Raw genomic sequence first — 18,283 nt, forward strand, 5'->3', positions numbered from 1 at the left:
AGCATTAGAACAAAACATCGCAACATTCCCAATAGCCTAGGTAAGTTGGGTTTTTAATGACTCCACACCCCACGCCACAACATATAGACAACTATTTGCAAAGCTCTGCATATGACAAACACACAACAATGCTAGGCACTTGACCTGTTGTTTTGTGGTATCTTTTTTTTTTAAAACTTGAGTTTGGTAATCTGGCCTTCACAACCTAGATTTTTCTTGAGCCAGACAAAATGAATAAGAGATGGATCTGACTGCATTGTAATGACTTGTCAATCACAATGTTGCAACGCCCCAAATCATACTATTCCACTAAATTAACTGCATGCTTTATTAAATAAGATTACAATTTCTTTATAGTTTGACTTCTTTTCAAAACCAAAAGACTTGGCCTGTGCTGGCCTTGGCATTGTTATCAATAACAAATATAGAATACTGCCAGCCATGCGCTTTGTCATCAGTGTCTGGGTAATAATGCCATGTAAATACATATAATACATACTTTTCCAGACATTACACGATGACGGTGCAGTTCAGCGGTGGGATTTACCAATAAATAGCCTTTAACCTGCAAGATCCCTAGTGGTTTGTGCAGTGATGGGCTATCAAATCAGGGAGAAGAAAAATACCACCGTTTGTGCCATGGGGTTATTGGGTTTTGTTCTGTGAATTTGTCTGCGGTGTTCACAGTGCTCTTATACTGTGTCACTGCTTCTGGACAGCATTTGCCTGGAGGGAAACAGAACACCGCAATACAGATTAAATCTCAGCCAAATCAGCCTCATGAACCAAAACACCGAGGACAAATTGAGTTACGGTTATAAACGTCATATGTCTGTGTTTCTGCTACATTAGTTAATGCATTAATAAAACGTGATGATGAGCACATAAACACACAAACAGTTTCGACTGAAAACCTCAGTGGTGAAGGGTGAGGAGTGCATGAGTGAGTGATTGTGGTTTATAAAGAGACGATCCAGAATAACTACGGGCACTCATAGTATCTCTCTCTACATATATACAGACATATAAATGCACACACAGTCATACATAGAATGCCATAACCAGGTATGTATAGTACAAAGGAGCTTCTGTGCGGAGTATGTCCTGGAAGTCCCGAGGTCAAAATGGAAATCACACCCGAGGGGGAAGGGAATTTTTTTAATGTTGTTTAATCAAGGCAGTTACGTTGATTTTGCAGAAGGATTTATGCTTTAACTGTGATCTCAAGGCTCCTGTATTCAATATTTTCAGATTAAATATGAATCAAATGATTGTGCAAGGTGTAAGAACGCCACAGATAATGAGCACTCACTGTGCTTACTGTCTTTCAGCCACTTGTTTTGGATTTACGGTCCACAGCTTCACTCTCATAAATCTCATCAACCCTGTTTCCAACCACAAGCAGCTGCTTTATAAGCAAAACAAGCTTTGATTACCCTTCTGTACACTACCTGACGTCAGACCAAATAACAGGAACAGAGCATTTCAAACAGTACAAGTGAAGCAGTAGTCAATACAAGAGAAAGTTGCCAGTGTCTTTCGACACAGATAAGTTTGAAACATTGAAGGGATTAACTGAGTAACAAGAAGCCACAACAACAAGGCAAGTCAAACCTCCACTACGCAGTGCTATCAGAAGACAAGTAATAAAATTTAAAAAAAAATGCTCATATTGTGACTTATTATTAAAATGACAACTGTTAATTTTTGCAGATCATTTCTGCAAATCTAAGCCAATCACAACAGGGATTTCCAAATCCACCAGGACTGCCATACCCCACCTTATTAAGTGAATGTTTAATCAAATTTATAGAAAAGTGACATGTGATATTTACAGTTATTGTATTAGTTATCTTCTATTTAATGTTTGACCAGTTTAATAGGCTAACTGAAGATATCTATCTTGTATTAGTTATCTTCAGTGAGCCAGTGTTTGGCCAGTTTAATTATGAAAGCAACTTTAAATCATTTGATCTAATTTACATTTAAATTACAGATGCATTGATTGACCAACCAGTGACCAGGGTGGTGGTCCCCATCTTTAAGAAGGGGGACCGGAGGGTGTGTTCCAACTACAGGGGGAATCACACTCCTCAGCCTCCCTGGGAAAGTCTATGCCAGGGTGCTGGAAAGGAGAGTTCGTCCGTTAGTCGAACCTCGGATACGGGAGGAACAATGCGGTTTTCGTCCTGGTCGCGGAACACTGGACCAGCTCTTTATCCTCTCCAGGATACTTGAGGGTGCATGGGAGTTTGCCCAACCAGTCTACATGTGTTTTGTGGACTTGGAGAAGGCATTCGACCGTGTCCCTCGGGGTGTCCTGTGGGAGGTGTTGCGGGAATATGGGGTGTCTGGCCCATTGCTACGGGCCATTCGATCCCTATACAACCGTTGCAAGAGCTTGGTTCGCATTGCCGGCAATAAGTCGGACTCGTTCCCGGTGGGTGATGGGCTCTGCCAGGGCTGCCCTTTGTCTCCGGTTCTGTTCATAATTTTTATGGACAGGATTTCTAGGCGCAGCCAAGTGGCGGAGGGCTTTCGCTTTGGTGGCCTCAGAATCTCATCTCTGATTTTTGCAGATGATGTGGTTCTGTTGGCTTCATCGGGTGGGGGCCTCCAGCTCGCACTGGAACGGTTCGCAGCCGAGTGTGAAGCAGCAGGAATGAGGATCAGCACCTCCAAATCTGAGGCCATGGTTCTCAGCCGGAAAAGGGTGGAGTGCCCACTCCGGGTCGGGGATGAGTTCCTGCCCCAAGTGGAGGAGTTCAAGTATCTCAGGGTCTTGTTCGCGAGTGATGGGAGAAGGGAGCCGGAGATCGACAGACGGATTGGGGCTGCAGCTGCAGTAATGCGGATGCTGCTCCGGTCCGTCGTGGTGAAGAGGGAGCTGAGTGTAAAAGCGAAGCTCTCAATTTACCGGTCGATCTACGTCCCTACCCTCACCTATGGCCACGAGCTGTGGGTAGTGACCGAAAGAACGAGATCGCGGATACAAGCGGCAGAAATGAGCTTCCTCCGAAGGGTGGCTGGCCTCTCCCTTAGAGATAGGGTGAGAAGTTCAGCCATCTGGGAGGGGCTCAGAGTAGAGCAGCTGCTGCTCCACATCGAAAGGAGCCAGCTGAGGTGGTTCGGGCATCTGACAAGGATGCCCCCTGGGCGCCTCCTGGGTGAGGTGTTCCAGGCATGTCCCACCGGGAGGAGGCCCCGGGGCAGACCCAGGACACGCTGGAGAGATTATATCTCTCGGCTGGCCTGGGAACGCCTTGGTATTCCCCCGGATAAGCTGGAGGAGGTGGCTGGGGAGAGGGAGGTCTGGGCCTCTTTGCTTAGGCTGCTGCCCCCGCGACCCAGCCCCGGATAAAGCGGATGAAGATGGATGGATGGATGGATGGATGACCAGAATCAGGTAATTTCCAGTGTCACTGGCCCTAACCAGTAGCCTACTGGTGTGACAAATTAGAAGCTGGTCCAAGACACAGCAGCGCAGGCAAACAATGTGCATACACTCACAAGCTAAACTTGTCATAGTCCTGGGTCACTGATAGAGTATTTTCAGTTTTGGTTCTTGTTAGTTGGTTCCTGAATATTTATTTTCTAGTGCCTTTAGAGCTTGTTATTTATAGTTTTTGATTTTTGGTTTACTTCTGTTTGTTTCCCTTCATGTCCAGTGTGTCTCTGTCTGATCTCTGTGTCCTCATATTTGTTTACCTCCAGTCTCTCCAGTCATGTCCCAGTTTATGTATGGTCTCTCTGTTTCCGTGGCAGCCTGTGTTCCCTGTCTTGTACGTAGTACGTCCGAAGTCCGGTCCCTGTGTTAGTCCCTTCCTGTTCCTGTAATCTTCTGTGTTTCTTGCCTTTGTCTCTCATGTCTCCATGTCTATTTAGTCCCACTCCCAGTCTCACATTCACATGTCCTAGTCTGAGTCTCAGTGTGTGCTACTTCTTGTTTTATTTTGATTGGCCCCTGTACTTCACTCTCTGCACTAAATTACAAGCGTAATGATTTTCTCATCTTATCTGCAACAGTGCTGCAGTTTATGGTTAGATTTTTTTATGTACAACCATTTTATCTTTATCATCATCAACATATGATAAATTGTGTGTGGTGGAAGAATCATATGATGCATGAAACGCCTCTTTTTAGGTGAATATACATAGAGCCTTAGCAAGCAGTGATAATCACCGTTGTGATACCGGTTATTTCCATTGGAGGTTTTAGGTCATGTCATGCCAGCTAGTGCAAAAAAAAAGTCTACCTGTGTTACACTATGATCTGATGACCATCTGATCACATTTACCTTCAAACAGCTGAACATGGACGTTGTAAAGAAGCTAACAAAGACTAAAGTTCAAGTTAGCACAGCTCAGAGCCAGCAGATTGTTTGCCTGCTGTGTTGATCATGCTCTCATAGTGTGTCATTACTTCTGGACTGCATTTGCTTAGAGAGAAACAGAACACCATGACACACATTAAACCCCTGCCAAGTCAGCCTTATGCACCACAACACTAAAGACATGAGACTGGCTTATAATTTGGTCCTTTGCTGGGAAGAGTCAAAAGATCAAAGCAGTTATGATTAAAAACTGAAAAAAGAAAATGGGTGACGTCCTGTTATCTGCTGAATTTATAATCATATTGGAAAATGATTCAAGCACCTTACATTTTCTTTCTAGCATATAAATATATTGAACCTGCTTTTTGTTTGGTAAAATAAATCAAGTCATTTTCAGTCAAGTATTTGTACCTCTTTCCAGCAGCAGAGCACTTTTTTTTGGATGTTTCAGTGAGAGAAGATCCTGTAACTTGTTGCAGCTTGGGAAAAATGTCAAAAAGTTCACTGATTTCTTTTATTATAAAAATAATATTTTGCATTGAAGGAAAGTTGACTTTGCAGTCAGGTATATTGGAATAGGATAATAAAATTGCTTTTAATTTGTATGATTTGTAATTTAAATGCTAATTATGTCTACTATCACGCATTACAGGTAGCTCAAGAAGCCATTTTTTTCTGAACTGCAAGCAATACTGCAGATTATATTATGTGCAAGTGTGATTTCAAAAATCTTATCAATAAATTTGGGCTTTCTGCTTGGCCAGACTCTGAACTTCAAGGTCGCTTTGCTTTACCATCTACTGTGAAAACCCCAGCATATCTTGAACCTATCTGCAGCCCATTCCACTGAACCAAACAGCTTTAACGAAGATATATCTCTTCACAGGGCGGCAAGGTCAAGGATAGAGAGGGCACTTGGCAGCCAGATGCAAACTGTCCTTCCTTCTGCGGCCAAACTGACTGGCTGAGACGACCGAGCTCAAATCTCCCTCTGGATCAACAGAAACAGGACCATGAGTGCAGGCCAAGGGGGAAGAATTCAGATACTGCTTTGGTCACCAGTTAAAAATAACAGTAAGTCCAAAGAAGTTGTAGTAGATGGTAGAATTATAACATAGCAAGAGAATGCCAACAAAGGCATAATTACATTGACAGATTCAAACCTGCAGGCCTATGCAAAACCCATTTAATTATTTTTTGCATTTCCCTTGAAATAATTATATGTACTCCCTCTGTTTCAGCTAAACTATCCCTTACACTCACGGACAAACTGTCATGATCTTCCAGCGCCAGCAAATATGATACAAACTCACATGGTCAATATGGGATGCACAATAGTGTCAACAGTTAGCCTATTCATCAATAAGATACAAAGAAAGAAAGAAATCAGCACAAATTGTCATATAAAAAAAAAAATCAATTTAGGCATTTTTCAAGGTAACATGAAAACTGAATGAAATATTGTCAAAATAATTCACAAAGAAAACAGATTAATGGATAATAAATGAAGCCCTTCTAAGAATTTATGGTCAAGTTACATCTGAAGTAGAAAAAATTCCCAGTCATGGTATATAAGTAAAACAAAATAATTTTTTTTTAAACTATTTTAGTTATTTAGAGGAAACTTTTCAAAGTTGTTCCAGACAGAGTATGACCTTAGGGGCTGCACCAAGCCAAACAAAGATAAATATTATTTTGAACTGTGTAACATAATAGTACTTTAATAGAGTCCTAAAATAAAATTATGGAGGCAGAAAGAAAGAAATTGAAACTCTACTAAAGGGAGTGTTCTCCCATTAAAATTATATTTAAAACACTAAGCTGGCCTGGTTTTCTCTACGAGATCACTTCAAAGCTTCAGAATGCTCAATGTACAGATACTGAGCCCTTTAATTTTAAGCAAGGTCCCAAAAAACATGCAAACATCTGCCCAAGAAAGCATTGCTCCAGAGAGTACAATGCTAAGAGGTCACACAATGGACCTTAAAACCTTAAAAACCAACAATGACAAAAATATCACAAAGAGAGATCTCAACATGCCAGGATCAGAGCATCTCATGGGTAGATGGTATATCTATACATCTATATATCATGAGAGAGACCACAAACCTACCCCTGTGGTACACCATGCTTAATAGATGCAAATAAAGACATACCGTAGCTGTTTATTTGCTCAATTTGTCAGATATTGGGAAAACTATGTGAAGACTGTATGTACTGGATATCCACCACCACAATAGCTGTAGACTTTCCAGTAGCAGGGTTTATTTGAAGCTGACTTGTACTGGTATTCATCCACAATGAGTGCGGTTGGAGTACTTACAAAATACGAACTAAGAAATATTGAGAATGGGCTCAGCAGTAAAAAATAATTTTAGTAGGGGGGCAAAAGTTCTGTAACATGGCTTGAATTCCCAACACAAAAATCACCAGTCTCATGTTGTGGGTCCATTTTGTGTGTGTCAGTAGCTACCTAAATTGGTTAGCTGTTGTGTGTATGCGTGTCTCTGATGTTCCAATAGTTTAGTTTCAATTCAAATTAACATCTCAAAAAGCCAAAGTTAGACCAACAAATAGCATTCCACGAGGTAAAATGACTGTTTTTGTGAAGAAAGTCAGGTGACTTTGATGATGGCAAATTCCTATTGTGTTTTCACCAAATAGATGAACTCGAATCAGCTGTAATGCTGAATGTATACCTTGTACAGTGTGTAGACAAAAGGACAGCAAAGGTGGAGTGTCACGTGTATAAGATTGAAGTGAGAGAGAAAAGTACTGGCACAGCTTAATGAAAGAAATACTTTATGTAATGCAGATATTAAAATGTATTGTTTAAAAGGGGTACCATCTCATCCTAGTCCTATGAAACAGACACTGTGATCCAACCACCCATGGTCTCTTTTGACAATAATTTCTTCTCATTTTGCTTCTCTTTTGCACTGCTGTAAAAGAGCAGTGGAGGTTGAGAAATTAAAGATGGTATTTAGTATGTTAATTAGACATGTGCAGGAGGTGGTTAGTATCAGGTTAAAATGTACTACTCTTGTAGATTCAATAATGTTGAAAGAAAATTCACATCAAAACTGAAGTGGATATACGTCAGAATAGTGTAATCAGAATCAAAATCTCATTTGTTGCCAACTACTTACACAAACAAGGAGTCTTAGTACCATACAATACAATAACACAAAAAAAGAAAATATAAAATACTTACAGAGAAGGGGGACGTGTGAAATCTAAGTGTGAACATCATGTGCAAAGCACTCAACTGCAATGAGTCCAACGTGCAATGTTTTTATAGCGTAGGTGAGTAAGTACGTGTGCTAACGTAGCACATTCATTATAAGGAGTCAGGGTTGAAGTACTAGGCTTTGTTAAGTAGTCGAACTGCTGACAGAAAGAAACTGCTCTTGCAATGTGAGGCATTGGCCCTGATGACCCACAGCCTGCTACCAGTATATCACCAGGGTGAGAGGTGTCAGCAGTAGAGCAGGGCGATATGACCAAAAATATTTATCATGATATACATTTGAAAATTTGCGATAACGGTATAACTGACGATATAATTGACACTAGACAAAATACTTTATAACTCCACAACTTTATTAGTACAAAAAAACCCCCATCAATGTATTTTCACTTAAACAAGCAGATGTTTTTATGTGCATTAAAGTAATATAAAAATTTTACCGTGCAAATGCAAATTCCTTGCTGACAGTTTAACCAAAAAGCATTTCCAGTGGAAATTGGCCAACATATCCTCAGCATAACCATGTATAATATCCACAAAACTTAAAAAGAAGTTATACACACACAATACGGTAATATTATGTTGAAGCACAGTACGTATCACTCCGCGAGGCTCCTGCCTACAATAGCCGTAATGCTACGGCAATCCATCAAGCGGTGCGGGTTTGTAGCTTAGCAAAGTCGTACTAAAACATCAGTAAACACTGTGTCAGTAAACACAACCAGAATTCGTACATAAGGCACACGGGATTATAAGGGGCACTGTTGATTTTCAAACAAATCAAAGGATTGATTTTAAGTGTGCCGTATTTTCCAAAAAACACGGTAATAACAACGGCCCGCTAGCATGCTCTAGCAAAAATAGTGCTTTGTTGTGTATCTGATGGATGAAAGTTAAACCAGTTCCACACCACTGAAGTTGCAGCATTTTTAAAAACCAATTCTGGTTCATCCGTTTCATTCAACGATCCGCGTTTGCCCTTCTCATTCTCCGTCAGCACCATGCTTTTTCCGCCATGTGCGTATGAAAACAAAGGCACTGCACATGCGCATTTTACCCATAGTCTATCGCGATATTTCATTTTCTTATTGTTGCCCAACATTATACCGGTATTACCATGAATGGTATGATATGGCCCAGCCCTAGTCAGCAGCAATCTTTCTTGCTGTTTTGACTCTGAGAGTTAATAGAAATGAAGATTTTTGGGAACAAAGAACATGCTACAACCAAAACTGTGGCCTGAAAATTAAGGCACAAACTGAACCATGGCTTTAGAGAATCGTTACAAACACTAGTTTAAAAATATATTAATACAGCTTAAATGTTAATATATTGTAGAGCCCAGCCCTACTCACAGGTTCAGCAATGTTACAACAGTTGTTTTCCGAGGGGTACAAACATGAACAGATTGATTTCATAACGGTACCTGATAAGACAGAAAACATTTTACTGTGAGACCATTTCTAAGCCAACTCTAGCGAAAATGTACTGCATCACCATGGCAACCAGCAAAATGGATGCAGAGATACCAGTATGAGCAAGGTGTATCATTAGGGAGAGTCCTTAAATAAAGTGATCCTTGTCTCTAAAGGAAGTAGACTGTGAGATACATTCCTACTGACCAGTCTGTCTGTCAAGTGAAATGACTGTCACATACTGGGGCACACACACAGGAGTAAGTGGCCAGTTCTGAGCCACTTGTAGCAATAATGGGAAAAACTGGACTGGTAGTGAAAATCATTTATTCCCAATTAAGGAGGCAGCTGGTTTCACTGTATAAACATGTGAATGCTACTGAACCTTAGCACACCAGAAGTGATATAAAGACAAAAATGTCCAGGATCAAAGCTAATATATGAACTAAAAAAGGTAGTTACTCAGGTAGTGATATAGTTAACCAACAAGTGCCAGAACTGAGAGTACAGATATAAATAAATAAAAAAACACCCTGAATTATAATGTACTATGACAAAAAATATTTAATAATTAACTCTTTATTCTAAATGGTGTTTCCACACTGCTGCTTGCAGCTCTGCAAAAAGAATCAGGCTGAATACCAAACTAAGGCTACAGTTCTTTGAATAAAGTGGAAGCTAATCTAGAGCTCCAATAAAGCCATTTAAAGGGAGTCTGGGGAGCCTGGCCAATTAACATGAAATGTCATTAATGCAGCAGCCTTACAGAGTATGAAATGTATTGATCCATTTGCAGATAAATCTCCATTTGCACTTGAATGGACATGAATCACTGTACTTTTTGTCATTCTAATCATAGTTAATGGTAAAGGCCTCCATTCCTGGACAAATGGGGATTTCCATTTGTTCCGCATTGCTGTGTTTGATTCACGCAAGGACTGAGGGGACGTTGATTCTTTCATATGGGCAAACTGGTGACAGAAAACCACTTTGGCACAGATTGATGAAACTGAAAAAAAAAACTATTCTAGAAAGTGAAAATAGTAAAAGAGAAGGTTTAATGCTCCTTATTAATTATAATGTCCTGGGTTTTACCAGCTAAATTATCCCTAACCTTGGGAACAACTCAATAAAAAAGGAAAGAACAATTATTAGTTCTCCATTGAATTTAAGCCTTACCACAGAAACTGTATATTACTTGACATTGATACTCCCTTCAAGACAGGGTGCAATTAGTCTTTTCTGCTCACATACTGTAAAGCCTAACAAATAAAAAAAATATATAGATCTAGAGATAAATACTATAAAATGCACCAGCACATACCCTACATCCTGAACTGAGAAGGTACTAGATTACTTGTAGTGCAGTTAAATGCTGTGGGAGGGGAAGGAAAATGCCTGAGACATACAAAATTTAACAGGCCATATGATAATTAAGTCCCCAAATGCTTTGTTTTCTGTCTCACACTGCATGCATCTTCCAATATTTTTGAACAATGCATGCACCTGTAACATCACAATTGCTGAAGAAAAAGGACAACTGCAGGATTTGCTGTACGCGCCTCTGTTACTGACCAGACGGTGCCCCGAGGGTTATTAGGAATTCAAGTCACACAGAGACAATGTGGTGTCACCGAGCAGCAGTCAAGCATTAGGGTTGCTAGCATATAGCGCACAGCTAACAAACAGGGTGAAGAAGCCGGCTGGAGGATCTCCTTACCTTTCAGCACCAGCACCGTTTCAGTACCAGCTGCAGCCTGTCCCTCCGCGCTGCTGCTGCTGGTGGTCGGGGGCTCGTCTCCCTCAAACAGCTGGTTCACCTCCCCCTGCATGTCGGAGGGGCGCCGGTCGCCGTCGCTCTTGGAGACTGTGAACCTCTGGCTCATGGTTGTCGCCGGTGAGACAACAGTCGGGTCTTCTTGTCACGGTGCGGGGTGACGCGGACGGATAAAGACGGTCAAAATGCCCTCACCTGTCTGATTATAGTAGTCCACAGTTACAGTCTATGGAGTTTACCTCCTACTACTCAGTGCTGGACGAGCAGCCGCTCTTTGTTGGTCCATTAGATGTGTAATACCGAGTGGACCATCTCATCAACCGGTGTCTGCCGCTGCTGCGCACCTGGGTCCTAAAGCCGAATATTTATTTTAATAAAAACAGCAAACGTAAACACACATAGTAATGCACGAAACATGATGATTATGATTTTTTTAATGAGCTGGTATTTTTTATTTCTCCTCATTTTATTATAATTTTTCCTATATCTAACACTAAGCAGCTCTTTGTGGCTCTAAATTGGCCGTTGCTGGGCAACCAAAAATCAGTCTCTGACCCAGCTGTGGTAATGTGCTGTAAAGCTGAGGGGATCTTTCCTCAATAATCGTCATACCGCATTAATAAAAAGGAAATTAGAAAAGATACATCAAAAATACATTTCCAGCACTACTAGGATTTTTTTAAAGAGGATCATTTGCACCTGTTTGGTATAAAAGAACTTAATGAGAGAGAGATATTTTGAGCAATGTATGATAAAGCCATTAGTCTTGCTGTTATTGAAAACACATGATAAAGAAGGCAAAATTTTGACTTCTCGCTTTATTTTGCACCAGGACGCATCATCCCAAACACACCGGCAATGCTGTAAAAGCATTGACATATCTGCAAAACTGAACTATTAGTCTTCCCACAGACCAGACCTGGAGGATGATCTTGACACAGAATGGAACAAAAGAAAATAAACATAAAAATTCAGTTCTGACACGAAAGTAAAATTCACGTCAGATCTACTTTAGTTTCAGAAAACCAAGAAAGCAAGGAACAAGACAAACAGTCATCCCATTCATTTTCCTCTTATGGTCTACAGCCATACGCTGATTTCTCCTTAACGGATCTCAAAGCTCTGCCCTCAAATTGGGTCATATTTAAGTATTTTTATCATTTGATCTTTAATTTGTATTTTTCCCCAAATGTATTATTTTATGTTGTAATCTAATGTATTATTCGCCATACATTCGTTCTGCTTTGTTAATCTATTGCGTTGTTGTAAAGTGTTGGTGGATACCATAAAACTGGTTTGTATCGTGCCACCATTTGGCAATGAAAGGTTAAGGTAAGTAAGCAGGACGTGGACTGTTTTGTGACCGTCACAGTTTATAATTGTTTTAGATGTAATATCAGGAAATTGTAAACGTGTCTCCAACTGGAGATGTTTTTTTAGTTTTTGGTTTTGTTTGGAACACCCTCCCCCAAAATTTTTACATCCTCTTCCTTTTTTTTTTCTTTTTTCTCTTTTGCTACCAAATGGCATACGAGTTGTCTTCGAAAAGCCTGAGTCATAAACTTTACGTCTTGCAGAAGCGACAAAGAAGGAGAACAGGCAAGTGTCATTACCCATCCTTAAAACACTGGAAGTCCCAGGCTTTTCTAACCCTCTGTCAGCCAAGTGGAAGCTAAATTGGCTAGTCTTTTAGCATCAATTCATATGTAAATTAGGTCGTTACCTGAGAAGTGGGGGAGTGGGGATGTGTGAATGATTGCTGATTTCTAACTGCCATCTGCCTCTTTGTTTGTGTGTGGGGGTGGGGAGCTGCTAAAAGCTGTGAACTTCCTTTTGTGTTGAGGTGGATGCAATTGTCATCTTGTTCAACGCCTTGAACGGTTACTAGGGTTCCATCACTACATGACTGCTGGTCAGCAAACCTGGGAAACCCACAGATCATTCGAACTATGCTGCGAAACCGCTTCCAAGACATCATGCAACACCTACGCTTTGATGACAGGTCCCCCCGCAGTGATCAAGCAAAGACTGATAAGTTCGCTGCAATTTCCAGTGTGTGGGGATCATTTGTCACCAACTGTATCACGTGCTACAACCCTGGTCTACATATCACCATTGATGAACAGCTTTTCCCATCAAAGACTCGGTGCTGTTTCCTGCAGTATATTGCAAGTAAACCAGACAAGTTTGGGATCAAGTTTTGGGTGGCTTGCGACCTAAAATCCAAGTACATTTGCAATGTCTTCCCATATCTTGGCAAGGACCCCAATCGTCCCAGTGGGGAGAGACTGTCTGAAAATGTAGTGATGAGGCTGATGGAACCATTCCTAGACAAGGGCAGAAATTTTACCACAGACAATTTCTTCACATCGCTTTCACTTGCGCAAAAACTTCTTAGACGGAAAACCACCATCCTCGGCACAGTCAACAAGAGTCGCTGGGAAATTCCTCAATCCGCTAGACACACAGATCGCAATGAATTCACCACTCAGGTATGTTGCAGGTCTTTTGTGGTTCTATGTTTATGTGTTTCATTGTGTGTAAAAGTGCTATGGAAATAACAATTTATCTTATTTCTTAGGTGTTTTCAACCTCTGTTGCCACGCTGACGGCGAATGCGGCCAAACGGAAGAAGACAGTCTATATTCTTAGCAGCGTGCAGAGCGTGGTTCAGACTGATAACACCACCAAAAGGAAGCCAAACACTGTCGCCGTTTACACCACAACGTGTGGTGTGGATGTGATGGACCAGATGATGCGGGAGTACACTGTCCGCAGAGGAACACGGCGCTGGCCAGTCGCCGTGTTCTATAACATGATTGACATGGCAGCACTGAATGCACATGTGCTGTATCAAGCATGCACCGGGACGAAGGAAAGACGGGTGGACTTCCTGGTGGAGCTTGCAAGAGAGTTGGCTCACTCTCATGTAGCTGGGAAGAAGGCAAGAAAAGAACAGTTGCTTCGGACACAACCCTCCACACCTAGCCCTGGAAAAAGAGCCATGTGTCAGGTCAAACACAAATGCAAGAACAATCATGCCACTGTGCGATGTGTTCACTGCTACAGATACACATGTGGTAAATGCAGACTACAGATACCATGGCAGTGCCAGGATTGTGAGTGATTGCTGAAAATGTTGAAATGTACTCACTCACTTTTTATTATTATTTGTAAATATGTGTACAAATGGTTGGGGTTTTTTGTACTGTTTTTATCAATAAATCTCAGCAACAAAAAGAAAATACACCCATGTGTGTTGATTACTCCCTAAGATGGCAAACTGAAACACAAGTTTCGACGGAATTTTAATGAAAACAACAGAATTTGAGAACAAACAATGGAATTTGAATAAAAAGAGTAGAATTAGAATGAAATGAATAGAATTTGAATGAAAACAACGGAATTAGAATGAACAGAACAGAATTTGAATCAAAACAATGGAAGTTTAAAACAAACAACAGAATTAGAGTGAAAACAACGGAATGAGAATGAAAACAACGGAATTAGAATAAACAGAACAGAATTTGAATGAAAACAATGGAATTTGAATGAAAACAACAGAATTTGAATGAAAACAATGGAAGTTTAAAACAAACAACAGAATTAGAATGTTCTGTTCATTCTAACGGAATTAGAATGAACAGAACAGAATTTGAATGAAAACAATGGAGTTTTAAAACAAACAACAGAATTAGAATGAAAACAACGGAATTAACATGAAAATGACGGAATTTTAATGAAAACAACAGAATTTGGGAACAAACAATGGAATTTGAATCAAAACAATGGAAATAGAATGAAAACAACAGAATTTGAATGAAAACAACAGAATTAGAATGTACAAAACAGAGTTTGAATGAAAACAATGGAATTTGAATGAAAACAATGGAAGTTTAAAACAAACAACAGAATTAGAATGTTCTGTTCATTCTAACGGAATTAGAATGAACAGAACAGAATTTGAATGAAAACAATGGAGTTTTAAAACAAACAACAGAATTAGAATGAAAACAACGGAATTAACATGAAAATGACGGAATTTTAATGAAAACAACAGAATTTGGGAACAAACAATGGAATTTGAATCAAAACAATGGAAATAGAATGAAAACAACAGAATTTGAATGAAAACAATGGAACACAAGGATTTGCTTCTGGATGAAAATACACCATTTCTAATTCTATATATATATATATAATTCTTGATGTTCAACTATTTGAATATGGATGTCCAAACTGCCCGATACTCTCAAAAAAAGAGTAAAGCTTGTAACATGAAGACAGCTGACAAGATATTAATCAACATGTCAATCAGCTGAGTGTAAATTGATTCCACCAGAGCTTCTCTATTTTTGTGCATTAATGGATTAATTAACCAACTCATGGTAGCGTTGTGGGGTCTGGCATTCCTACTCACATAGGGACCTTTAAGACTGCATGGCTGTCTGAGGCTGTCTGGTAAGTCTGTCAATAAAATGTTGGTCGCATGTTTCATTTTTGGATTTCAACTTTAGACAGCATAGACCAGCAAATACATATTTTTAAAAACAGACATATACACTGTATTTACTTTCCCACAATTCATTATTTATTGTGATGTTTGTGTGTAAGTAAAGTTACACTTTGGCCTTTGAGAAAAGGCAGGAGACATACTGCATTTTTAAATTCTCTCGTGTCTCTTATTCATATAGCTAATTTTTTCATTGTCACTTTATTTTTTAAGCTATTACTGACTAGAACTTTCACAAGTTTTTACAAGTGTAGTTATTACACCTTTTGGTCCATGAATTAAAGTCAACGCCTTGAACGGTTTTTTTTAGGGAATAGAAAACCAAAATTACCATATTTAAACCCTCTGACATTTACATCTGCTGTTCTTTTGATATTGAAGTAGGTGGACTCATCATAACAATGTCTAAATATGCATTCCACTTTATGTAAAATCATTTACAGAGGTTGTAAATTTCAAATGACTGTCTTTTTGTCCAGATAGGACCCCTGGAAAATTCTGCTGAAACAGTGATTGTTTGAGGAAATGAGTCTTTGGAAGATTGAGTCTTTTGACAGTTGATTCCACACTGAATTTCATAAATGTTTAATAGCAACAGAAATGCGACAGAAAAAATTGGAACACAGCACTTTAGAGCATCCTTAAAATAGACACTGCCCTTACTCTGGACCTCAGCAAGTTGGATGAATAGTAGTTGAGAGGTAAAGGACAGATATAAATGCATTATAATGATATTTTGAATTAATATTCAAATATTGTTCATCTGTAAACTGTAGTATTTATAATTCATTCTACACTCTCTTCAAATCTTTAAACTAAAGACAGCACGGTTTCAAGTGCACATGATTGAAATAAGCAAATATTTATTATAGCGTGTCTCTCTACATTCACCACAAATTACTCCATGTTGACTGCACCCACTGGAAGGCAGCATGGGGGTAATACAAAACTCTGTCTTGTACGCATGTGAAGACCTGTGAGAAGATGTTTAGCACTGCTTGTCGCATATGGGGAATTTCTGAAGAAGCATATTCAGTCTTGCCATCGTCAACTGTGCAGTTCTCGTAGTCTGTATGAAGATAAAAAAAAAACAATTAGAAACTGTAGAATGTGCAATTGTGTTATACTGATTGCATTATAATGTTAAGGAACTGCAGAAAATAAAATGACACGAATCACTCTAAAAGTACACGTTAGCTGTAAAGCCATAAAGGTTTCGTCATATTCTTTTTTCACATCTTACCATGATCAGAACCAAAGATCTGTGGTTTGTACAAGTAACGACATTCTGCTTGTATCTCAAATGCCTCCATCTCATCATCAGTGATGGACATTCGCTTACCTGTTTAAAACATGATTAAATGTCATAATCTGCTATATAATAGCCTGCTAGATAAGTCAGGTAAGAAAGTGCTGTAAAAACATCTGTATTGTAAATATTCAACATATTTTCTTATCACATTTGTCTGGGTCCTTACTTAAAAGCACAAGAATGTCAGTGAAGCCATCTCCCTTTATAACAATACAATCATGGCACCTCCTTTGAAGAAGTATCATTACATTATCACTTTTGGCACCTGTTGTAAAAAGAAGAGTTATTAAAATACATTTAACATTTGAGATTAAATTTTTAACATCAGAATTATAGTATTATAGATACTATCACAAGTGAAGATTATTATTTACACAATAAAAGAATGTGGAAAAAGTCAGAGAAGACAAAAGACAACAAAACTAGTATGCTACCAATTCTTTAAAAGCTTAAAAATTAAACATGTATATGATTTTCATATCTGAATTTTCTCTTTTAGTGCTTTTATGTTTTTATTGATTATTTTGTGAATGTTAAAAGGTTTGAGCACATAATTAATCTGCAGTTAAAAAGTTTAATAGTGACTGAAAGAAACAGACATGAAGAGATTCATAATTAAACTCCAGTGACACAAATGTTTTAATCAAAACTCTTACCCTTGCTGTCAATCTCAGTTATGGTGCTTTTTTCGTAGTGAATTTTTGAAGTTAAATTTTTACACTGCCCAAACCTGATTTAATTAGTAGTCAAAAGATATAAAGAATGAAAAAATAACTTTAAATGACATAATGAAATATGAAGCACAAACACTGGCAAACATACAGTATAAACAACAATTATAAGGAAGAAAATTAGTTACATTTTCAGTGAAAATGTGGCTTCATAGATGTTTGCTTCTTCCATTGCCGTAATGTTCACATAGACACCGAAAGGTAGGACACTGAATGCAGTAGCCCAGCAGCTGTTTGAGGACATGGCTATAAGGTACCATTTCCCAGTCAGCTGAAATGAAGACATTGTTTGTTCATTCGTTATTTTAGTTTTTTTTTTTGTTGCTTTGTAAATGTTTTGCACTAATCTGACACATTTAACACTATTCATGAAATACAAACTTGCACAAATCCATTACATAGGTGCAGTTTCATTTTACTAAAATTCTACTAGCAAATCAGTTTTACAACTATAATCTTAGCTATAAAGGTTTAAAAGAGACTTACATCTTGATCCCTATCTGCTGTTTTTAGATACCTCTCACAGGCCACTGATGAAGGCTGGCACACAGAGATAAAATTCAGCACAAGAACAGCGACACAAAACGCTTTCATCTTGGCTCAGTATGAGTTCACTTCTGCTGATTCTTAGTCTTTTTCGGGTTTATACTGACCAGTTAGTTTTCCCACCCCTATTTAAGAGGAAATGAAGTGAATGACCTCAAATGCCATCATTTCCAGTAAAGACCACATTTACCAATCATCATCTAGGTCACAAACTGATAAACATGTCAGTGTGTGGACAGATAAGTTCAAGGTTAAACCTTCAAAACCTTGATCAAACCTAACATCGTGCCCTGGATCAAAAGTACATACTGATAAGATTTATCAGTATTTTCAGTATGGTGACACTTGAAATATGATAAAACGATGTATCATACTTTACTATGTATACTCAGAATCAGAATCGTG

At 39.0% G+C, this 18,283-nt stretch overlaps 3 protein-coding genes across 3 annotated transcripts in view; 2 read left to right on the forward strand and 1 right to left on the reverse strand.

Moving 5' to 3' along the window:
• Positions 1 to 11,049, reverse strand: part of slc12a5a (solute carrier family 12 member 5a) — a 202,352-nt gene extending 191,303 nt beyond the window's left edge. The window contains exon 1 of the mRNA XM_080890761.1: positions 10,720 to 11,049. Within this exon, the coding sequence (XP_080746887.1) occupies positions 10,720 to 10,885 (166 nt within the window). The 5' untranslated portion in view covers positions 10,886 to 11,049. The remainder of the gene's footprint in view (positions 1 to 10,719) is intronic.
• Positions 1 to 18,283, forward strand: part of LOC308403159 (N-acetyltransferase 8-like) — a 561,295-nt gene that overhangs the window by 510,709 nt on the left and 32,303 nt on the right. The window lies entirely within an intron of this gene.
• On the forward strand, positions 13,083 to 13,952 carry LOC308402772 (uncharacterized protein; the record flags this gene model as incomplete). Its single annotated transcript, XM_080891868.1, has 2 exons — positions 13,083 to 13,268; positions 13,358 to 13,952. 2 exons carry the CDS (start codon positions 13,083 to 13,085, stop codon positions 13,901 to 13,903), a joined length of 732 nt encoding a protein of 243 aa, XP_080747994.1. The 3' UTR covers positions 13,904 to 13,952.

This window comes from Rhamphochromis sp. 'chilingali', assembly GCF_963969265.1.
Source record: "Rhamphochromis sp. 'chilingali' genome assembly, chromosome: 9".
NCBI lineage: Eukaryota > Metazoa > Chordata > Actinopteri > Cichliformes > Cichlidae > Rhamphochromis > Rhamphochromis sp. 'chilingali'.